Source organism: Peromyscus californicus, unplaced genomic scaffold, assembly GCF_007827085.1.
Source record: "Peromyscus californicus insignis strain IS unplaced genomic scaffold, ASM782708v3 Scaffold_17__1_contigs__length_78620276, whole genome shotgun sequence".
NCBI lineage: Eukaryota > Metazoa > Chordata > Mammalia > Rodentia > Cricetidae > Peromyscus > Peromyscus californicus.
The window spans coordinates 15,123,638-15,133,154 of record NW_026294469.1 but is presented as its reverse complement, the minus strand read 5'-3'; the positions used below and the strand labels follow the sequence as shown (position 1 = coordinate 15,133,154).

Genomic DNA, 9,517 nt, shown 5'->3' with positions numbered 1-9,517 from the left:
AAATGCCTGCTTGACAGTGATCTCCCCACAGGTTAGGGAGCGCACAGTCAAAGGGGTAGGTGTGAGTACATCATCTTCTTATAGATAACATCTGCTGCATGTTACCTATAAATCACCATCTCAGATACAGAGGCACAAAGGTTTTGAAAGCTGGAACATTCATCCAGCCACTGAAAGTAGTAGCTACTGTAATGGTTTATCTTTTGCTGGTTTGGAAGATAGGTTTCTCATGGGGAGACCTGGCCAGCCCAGGAGCTTCTGTGGAAATCTGAGTCACTTCCTCGGCACCTGCCAGCCCCAGTGTCGCTCTGAAACAGCTAAGATCCATGAATTAATCCTGTCTTGAACACTGTAGGGCTTGGCCACTTGTGCTTAAGACAAGTGAATGTAAAAACCATAACGTTCTCTGTAGACAGCACTTTGAAGTCTACTTCATCTGGGTGATGAGTAAATTTTCTGAGAAAATGAATTTTTGTATAAAAGGAAAAATTGTTGGTTCCAGAACAGTTCAGCTGTGTGATAAGCTGCTCTCACGTCTGTTTTGGCATCACACACAGCAAACCTCGTGGGTAAGGTAAAGCATAACAAGACTAACAACAGCTAGCATTCCCTGCAGCAAGGAGAGATGCCTAATTAAACCAGAATGTCAAAGAGCATGTTGTTGGGGCTACTCAGTCAACAAAGTACAACCCAAAGGACCTGAAGAGCATGCCAAGCAAGAGTCCTTGCTGACTAGGAAGGATGTGAACCTGCATTGCTATTTAAGATCCTCCGTCTATGAGAATAAAAGTTTCTTGTGATGACATTAAACTCTGTTTATTTAGTAGTTGAAACATGGTGTACATTTATGAGTTTATATAAACATTTGGTACATCTAAAATCCACAACTGGTAAACAATCTGTGCTTGCTTTTGTGTACAACATTGGCATTTATATCTGGACGTTTTGTTGTGGAGGAGACCCAGCTTCTGAGTCTAATCACATTGCCTCACGGTATCATAACAACTCTGACAGAAGTGATTTGTCCCTTACAAGGACTGCTGCTTCCTAGAAAAGGTGTCACACTTGGAACTAATAAACCAGGCATCAAGGAAACAAGAGAAACACAGCTGAGCTGATAAAGAAAGGACATGCAGGAGATTCCTGGAGATCCGGGTCAATGCACAGCGGTGACACAAGAAGTGTTATATCCACAATGAGCTCTCAGTTCTGAACCTTCAGATGTTCGAGGCTCCTCCCACCCCTGCTGAAAGGGGTGGATCTGGCCAGAGTGGGTTCTCTGCTCGGCACACTTCTGAGGGCCTACAAAAGTCACAGCTGCAGTTCAGATGTGCCAACCAGGCCTAGGGCTCTGGCTTCTTCTGGAGTCAGGCCACTCTTCAAGGTCCTTCGTACTGCAGTGGTCCACACAGGTCACAAACAAAGAAACAAGAAGAGAAGGAGGTATTAGCAAGAGGCAAATGGTACTCAGTGTCTCAATACCCATCTACCTAAGAATTCAGGGGAGCCCAGCGCTACTCTGCTCTTGCTGAATGAAGTACCCTGGAAGAGACCATGGGATGATAGGGTTGCAAGGAGGAGAGGGATATCCTCATAGACTTACTGAAAAATGGGTGCAGACTGTGGAAAGTGTACATGATATGTGGAAAGGTCAATGTCTTCCTAGGATGGAATGTAACAGAGCTGCAAGAGTCATAACATGGGAAACCTGGTTCTAATAATACAAGGGAAAACAAGCAGTACATAGAGAGGGGTCAGCAAACTCCCAGCTGCAAACCTATGGCATGAAATACAAAGTTGGAGATATAAACAACACCTAGGGCCTTGTGCAGCCATGTGTTAGGCAGAGCCCTGGGCAAGGGACAATGGTCAGGCAGAGTCTCTGTGAGTGATGTGGGTCTCAGTCTCAACTTGACAAAGGACCTTTAGGGACAGTGATTGAAATCATTGTTGACCTTTCCTAAATAGATGCCAAGGGGAAAACGATCCAATTTCTGAGAGAATTTGGTAGATGCTTTTTATATCTCATACAAGTTTCAAGAAGTGATGTCCACACCTCGTCACGGGAGCATTGATGGTCACTGGAGGTTGCTCCTATTTCACATGGAATAGGCTCGTGTTTAGCTTGGCAACACATGTTTCCTACTGTCTGACACTGGTCAATTTTGATGTGAAAATAAAGATTGAATAAGGGTGAATGAAGTAGTAACTGCCTCTGCTCAAGAAACGCTGTCGTTTGAAAGGTTCATTATACTTCCCGAAAGTTACAAACTATATTCAGTCCACTCTAGCTGTTTGAAGATTATAAAAGGAGGGGGGGGGCGTATTTATTCTGTTTTTAGAACGTATAGATCTATCTCCTACCCTAATCCCAAACTAACCATTTCCTCAGTTGATCAGAACAGTCTAGTAATCGGTGTAGAAAACAGAAGGCTAACCTCCTGCATCTTTCCATTCCTTATTCCAGACCCACTCAAGTCCCACCCTACTTTCTCCAGAAAGACAGGGCCTCGTTTCAAGGGTCTGTTGGCAGTACCCCTTAATCTATGCCTTCCCCCTCCCCTGGACAAAAGCTCATTTAGCATGTAGCAAAGAATCTGAAAGTTCCAGGCTGTTTTCATCACTGTTCCCTCCACTCTGGGTCACATGGATGTCTAGCACAAGAACAGACATGGTGAGAAACTAGAAAGCCAGGGTTCTCTTCCTGTATGCCAGTTTCCCACTTGGGAGGGCGATTTACTTACTTATTTATTTATTTATTTATTTATTTATTTATTTATTTATTTGTCTATCTATCTATCTACTTATTTTATGTGCATTGGTGTCTGTCTGTCTATCTATCTATCTATCTATCTATCTATCTATCTATCTATCTATCTATTTTATGTGCATTGGTGTTTTGCCATTGGGTCCCCTGGCACGCGGGTCCTCTGGAAGAGCAGTCAGTGCTCTTAACCACCGAGCCATCTCTTCAGCCCCGGGAGGGTGATTTATTATTGTGAAACAAACAGAGCTATTCTGAAGTGGAATGTTTTGGGGTCTTCCTGTAACCACCTCTCTGGCCAAGGCTTCCAGCTGAACCCACGTTTCTTTCCATCATCACAATCTTAGCTTCTGGTCCACCTTTGCCCTCTGAGAAGCAGTAACTGTTCACCTGGGCACACAGCTGAGGTGGGTGCCCTCAGCTGTCTTTAGGAGAGGAGTTAGCCCATGATCTCTAAAAGTTTGACCAAGAAATTCTAGTCCTTTCTTATAACATCTGGTTTTTTTCCCCCAAGAGTAGTAATTTAAAGCCTCAGGCCTAGTGTTAATTTGCTCTATACAAGAACATATAGCTGCCTTAGAATAATGAAAAATAAAATTTTTGCTTAATGAGAGTCATCTCAGGAAAGGAAAGATAAATGAACTGTGTTGTATGCTGGTTATGGTTCAGTGCTGTGTCTAACGTGTTGTGAGACAAGTCTACTTTTCTTTTAAAATAGATTGAAGAGTTTTTATGATACAGTAAAAATAATCTCTAGAGTATTTCACTTATCCGCTAGCATAGTGGTAATCCTCAATATTCTGTAAAAGTAGTAAGACTTTAATTACAGCAACTGCAAAATATATCTCACACCCTGGAAGAAGCAGTAAGGACGTACTCACGGTATGAAGGAATGGGAATTAGGAAGATAATCAGAGACCTGTAATCTTATCCCAGCAGTCCTCAGAATCTTCCCACTGTGCAACCATGACAAACCTGAAGTTGTCAACTAGTTGTAGGGCCTGCCAAAGTGACAGCATCTTTACAACGTGGCTCTGATCCCAAAACTTCATGATCCTGTCACAGAGAGGAGCCAGATCCTATCTGGGAGGGGAACTCCACAGCACAAGGGTAAGCCTCTCTCAATCCTGGAAAGAACTGAGCTCCCTTCAGACAAGAAAAGGCTGACTCTGAGTCCCTGGTTTGTGGCTGTGTTCTTTAATAGGTAGAGTACACAGTAACAGGCATGCAATCAGCACGGAAGTCCCTTTTCACAGATAGGTCCAAGAGAAGAAAGAACAGGAGTGTGGGGATGTGAGGTGGATTCTCCCTAGCTACTACAGCCTATCCTGCATCAATCTGGGAAGAATCCCTCCAACACCATCGAGCTTCTATACAGTCTAAACAAGGTCAATATCCAGGAAGCCTGTGTTCACAATCATCCCTGGGACAATGTATGCAATCCAATATGAAAAAGTGAGAAACCAAAATATAGAAAAACCCAAGTTCTCACAACCCTGTTCATGGGTCAGAATTGCCAAGCCAGCTGTTGAGCCCTGCCTGGAATTTGTGGGAGAGCTGGGGTAGGTGTCTCTTGATGAGATGCTAACTAACAATAGCAGGAAAGCAACAGAATTCACTGCAGGAGCCTGTGGGTTTATTAAAATGCACTTGGCATGTCTGAACTGACTGCAGAGTCTGACACTAGCAGGTAGCGCATGGACAGCAGCCTTGTGTAAGCATCATGTGTGGAATCCATCATTGCCTCTGGGGACCCTCAAGCGACCTTTATAGATCACAGGTCACAGATTTCTAGATTTTAGGATTCTGTTTCATTTCTTGTAGTGGATGGATTCTGTCTATAGTCAAGTGAACTATGTACCCCAGACAGCTTGATCATTCATTCATGCCTATTCACCTTATCACCATTATTAATTAAACACACCACTGTTTCATACTGAGGTTTATCTAAATCACTGAACTTAACATAGATTTTTTTCTAAGTTGTTTCTTGTTTTGTGTTGTTTGTTCTTACTCTTGGAAAGCTTGGTTTTATTCTCTCTTTAAAATGGGAATCAAAATCTAGCATCCTCCACCTTCAATTTCTGTTGACAGTTCCACCCAGTAGAGATAGACACTGACATGCACAGGGCACTGCATATCTTATAGTAACTGTGTCACAAGAAAACTGTGTTTGTCCAGATTAAAGAAAAAAGAGTATATGGCTGCTTTGCATAACACTGAAATAGTAACTATACCACAGCAAATTATGACAACCACCAAAATAGGCATTCTCTGGACAGATTGAAGAGGAAGATTCATTGTTACTGTTATTGTTCTCAGTGACATTATGGGTAGAAAAATCTGGACCATTGATTGGGTCCAATGCAGACAAGCAACTTGTAGAATATCTTCCATCTTCAAGGAATGGAAAGCTAAGCCAATAGCTCATACACTCTCCCTGTTTAAAGTCCCTGGCTCAACGTAGCCTCTCTCTGCCAGGGTACTCCCAGGTCTGGCAGCCTGTCTCCATCTCTAAGCTCACCATTTTGTCTTCTAGCCAAGATATTTGTCTTTTTGTTTGCTCATTTGTATATCATTTTGTGGTACAAAGGGTGAGGTTAGCTCAGGTCTCTGCACATGCTAGGCAAGCGCTCTGCTACTGAGCACATTCCCAAGCTCCCTACAGCCATTCCTACACTGAGGCTGCCCATTCCAGTAAGAGCAGAAGTTATCACATGCAAGACTTCTTCCATTTGGCCTCTAGTTTATCAGAGTGACTGACGGGAGGGTAACCAATGGCAACTACTGAAGATAACTTCCTAAAGACTTAAAAAAGGCCTTCAGAAGTTTCACTTAAAAGTATTTCTTGTTACTATTTTTAAATATAGCAATCTTAAAAATAGTAAAAAAAAATAACACAGAAAAGTTAAATACAAAAAGAAGAGAGCTTTCTAAGAGGCCCATCCTTCTTAGTACCAGTAAATATAAATACCACAAAGAAGTACTATTGCATGGCCTTCACATAGTGTGACACAGGCCTGCAGCACTGGGATTTGGCCTATCATGTTCAACCAGTGTGGATCAACATCACCCCTTTGGAGAGCAGTTTGTCACCTGAGGCTCACAATGCCACTCCTGGTCATACCACCTACCCACCCCCACCTAATGCTGCTTCTCCTCACTATGAATGTGAGTCCCTGCTGGCGTTGTTAAGTGAGGGTCCTGAGTTAGTTGCCCTGAGATAGGACCCATGAATCCCCATCTGTAACGAAGTTCTGCTGAGATGACCATATTGTCTAAGCCTAACCCCGAGGAACATGTCTCTGACCAAGTTCTTAGACATGTGCACCAGCAGATGAGCCAAGAAGTCACAGCCACACTGGAGAAAGAACAAACGAGCAACAAAACTAAATGTAAAGGCCTTCTTTGGGGGCTGAAAGCCACGACCAATTGTATTCTTGAAGATATAAAAATGACAAACAAGTAACGATAGTCTTTCATTAAAACCTGGAGGGAAGCCAGGAATCATGGTGCATGTTTTAACTCAGCACTTGGGAAGCAGAGGCCAAAGGATATCTGTGAATTCAAAGATAGCTTGATCTACATAGTGAGTTCTAGGCCAGCTAGCGTTAACCCCCAGTGTAACGACTCCTCTAGGGGACAGTAACTAAGAAGCCCTGAGATTCTGCAGTCTTTGGTCTGGATGAACAAAGGCACCTAGAATTTTAGATCTTGGTAGAACACTCTAACATACATCCAAGGTTGAGAACCACAGGTCCTGAGCCTTGATACTCAACATGAGTACCAAGGGCCAGCAGCAGCATCTTCACCTAGGAGCTTCTCATAAACCAACTCTTAGCCCATCCACTTTCAGCAAAATTGCATCATTCACCCTGACCTCATGATTCGTTTTTTTTTTTTTTTCCTTTTTGGAAAAGGATTCCCAACAGACACTAAAGTAGAGCATATGAAAAAAGCAAGGTATGATAGACTGAAGAAATTTGTTTTTGCATTCTTTACCCTGGAAAAAGCACAGTAGTGAGAGAAACAGAACTAGAAGGCTAAACATTACATCTCATACCTGAGTCACTCCTGTGTAAATCTCGTGGGCTGGATAAACTGGGGGTATCCTGTACTTGTATTCCTACTAAGTTCTCTGCCAGTGTGGCATGACTCTGCTTTTATCTGGGGACTCCTTTTCCTCTTCACCATCCCTTATTCTCATAGTCAAAGCCAGTGAACACTCAAGCTGTCCCCTGAATGACCCAGCAGCAGGCTGAAGCCTGGGCAATGTGCCTAAAACACTGTGGGCCACAGCAAACGCTGGCAGACGCCAGCGATCCCCAGGGATCGCATTTCTCCACAGAGAGGGGTACCCATGAGAATCAGTGCAGTACAGATGGAAGGGTCAAGAGCAGCAGGTTCAGACTAAAAAGACTGGGATTTAGTTGAAGGCTGTTTTAAAGGAAAAGGGAAATCCTGGTCAGCCCTGAAGAACATGAAATGGTAAGCATTCTGCTTGTTCATCAAATCACTTGCTACCCCTGCTTTGTATTGTTAATCTGCCTGAGACTATGGTAAACCCTGGGAGGAGCCAGGCTTTACCTCACCAGTAGCCTCTGGTGCTGGAAGAAGAGCAGAAATGTAGCCTCTAGCAAAACATTTGCATCAGTACTTGGTAGTAAGCCTTACCTCCACATGTTTGAGACTTTCAGTGACCTCTGAGACCTTGCTAGAGACAGGGTATTCATTGGTAGAGGCTAGAGCGTGTACAGCAAGTACATTTAACAAGTACAGCTGCCCCACCTCCCTCGTTAATAGCAGACACTGATAGGAACTTCCTATTGCTAAAGAATGCAGATGGGCACTCTCAGTCGCCACTGGACACCAATGGGAGCTTCCTTCTGAGTTTCTGACTTTCCAGGTCTTATTAACATGCACTCACAAGATTTGCGGTTGGCCCTGGAACGCTTTCTCTCCCGTGGCACCACTCGCTGACTGGGCACTTGGGTGGCCGATTTGACAATGCGGTCCATGATCTCATCAGCGGCATCATCGGTGACACTGGGTGACTCATCAGTTCCCATATTCCACGAACCAGTGGATCCTGAAAGATGAGACAAGCAGAGAATGCCGTGTGCTCAGACAGAAGAGAAACAAAAGAAGCAGAATGCTACTGTTTGTCTAGTAGCTGACAGCCATCAGAGGTGGATTCCAGCAAAGACCAGCCACAGCTTCAGAGTTAGTGATGCATGGGATGCTGGCCTTTCCCTGCCTGTGTCTGCTATCCTGCCAGTGCTGTGGAAACCTGAACTGGGACATTTATTTGGTATTTCCCTACAATGTAGCTGTGTTCCTGTCTCTTGTTGTTACCTAACTCTCTCCCTCTCTCCTGTGTCAGCCATTGCTACCTGCAGGTCGTATGATTGATTACCTGAGGGCAAATGACCTAAGCCAGACCCTGCATAGCACATCACTGACACCCAGCAAGACACATCCCATAATGCACAGAGAGCCACTGAGGGATTACTGAATCAGCTCTCCATCAATAGCTGAATGTACCTCGTCAATGTCACTCACGGAACTCCCCTCATGGTAAACAGAAACCAGGCAGGTTTGTGATACACTTTATATTGGGATTACCTCTAAAAAACCGAAGGAGGATTGCCCTCTTCAATCAGATACAGGGAGCTTGCCACAGTTTGTCTCTGAAATACCTGTCTGCTCCTTGACAAGAAAGTATGTTTTGTGAAAACTACTTGTTAAGACAGTCCAAATCTCCTTATAGGTAACTGTGTATGGCCAATAGACAAGAAGAAAGCATGGGTTTCCAAACAACATTAGTTAGGAACCAATGGTAATTTAACATCTAGGACCATGGCCTTTGTGGCAGATTAACGTCCTTGTGAAAACTCTGGATGATGAGGAGCTTCTTCAAAAGGAAAGATACAGGGGTATCCCAAACTGTTCATCTCTATACCTCAAGCTTCATTTTGTAATAGACGTACAGTTTCACAAGCCTACAGGTTAGAGTCCTCAAATTCATAGCCACTGGTAGCCAGTCTGACTAAGTCTAAGCTAAAACCAAAGAAATGCCGCTTGCCCAATTCTGAGGGAGGGTAAATGCTTTTTGAAATGTTTTTAAAATGAACACTAATGTGTTGATAAATATGTTATTTACTTCTTCTTTTATACTGTTATGTTTAAAATTTTGAGGCTTGTAAGCACCTAGCTATTAATGATCTAGAATTTGATGGAACTATCTGGGAACAGTGGATCACTGTTTAAGAGTCTATGATATTTTGGGGCACATGTTGGGCATATACACTCTGCTTGTGTTTTAGACATGTGGGTGAATCATTCTTTCACTAAGCACTTGAATCTCTTACTCCTTGTTCTGCTTTTCTCAATGTCCTCCCCTTTGCATATTTTCAAATCAATTGTCTTTGAATTCAAGAATTTTATCCTTCAGACAAAAATCTGCCATTAAACCTGGCATTTTATTCTATGGCTTCATGAAGTCCATTTGACCCTTATAAATTCTAGTTATGTGTAAAATCATCCACTTTTATTTAACCTACTTGTGTACGTTTTCATTTTGTTTTTTAAAACAGCGCTTGCAATGGTCATTTCAAGTCCTTGGGTACACATTTCAGTAGGATGGTGACTCAGGATTATGCCACTAATGTCTGCTTTCTCTGCTGATTATCAGTCATGTTTTCATGTTCTTTCTTAGCTTATAATGTTTGTGTATAAAAGAATGCAGAGGGC

At 43.1% G+C, this 9,517-nt stretch overlaps 1 protein-coding gene across 1 annotated transcript in view; it reads right to left on the bottom strand.

Moving 5' to 3' along the window:
• Positions 1 to 800: 800 nt before the first annotated feature.
• Fhod3 (formin homology 2 domain containing 3) overlaps positions 801 to 9,517 on the bottom strand; it is a 428,882-nt gene continuing 420,165 nt past the window's right edge. The window contains 2 exon segments of the mRNA XM_052741682.1: positions 801 to 1,394; positions 7,692 to 7,853. Of these exon segments, the coding sequence (XP_052597642.1) occupies positions 1,312 to 1,394; positions 7,692 to 7,853 (245 nt within the window). The 3' untranslated portion in view covers positions 801 to 1,311.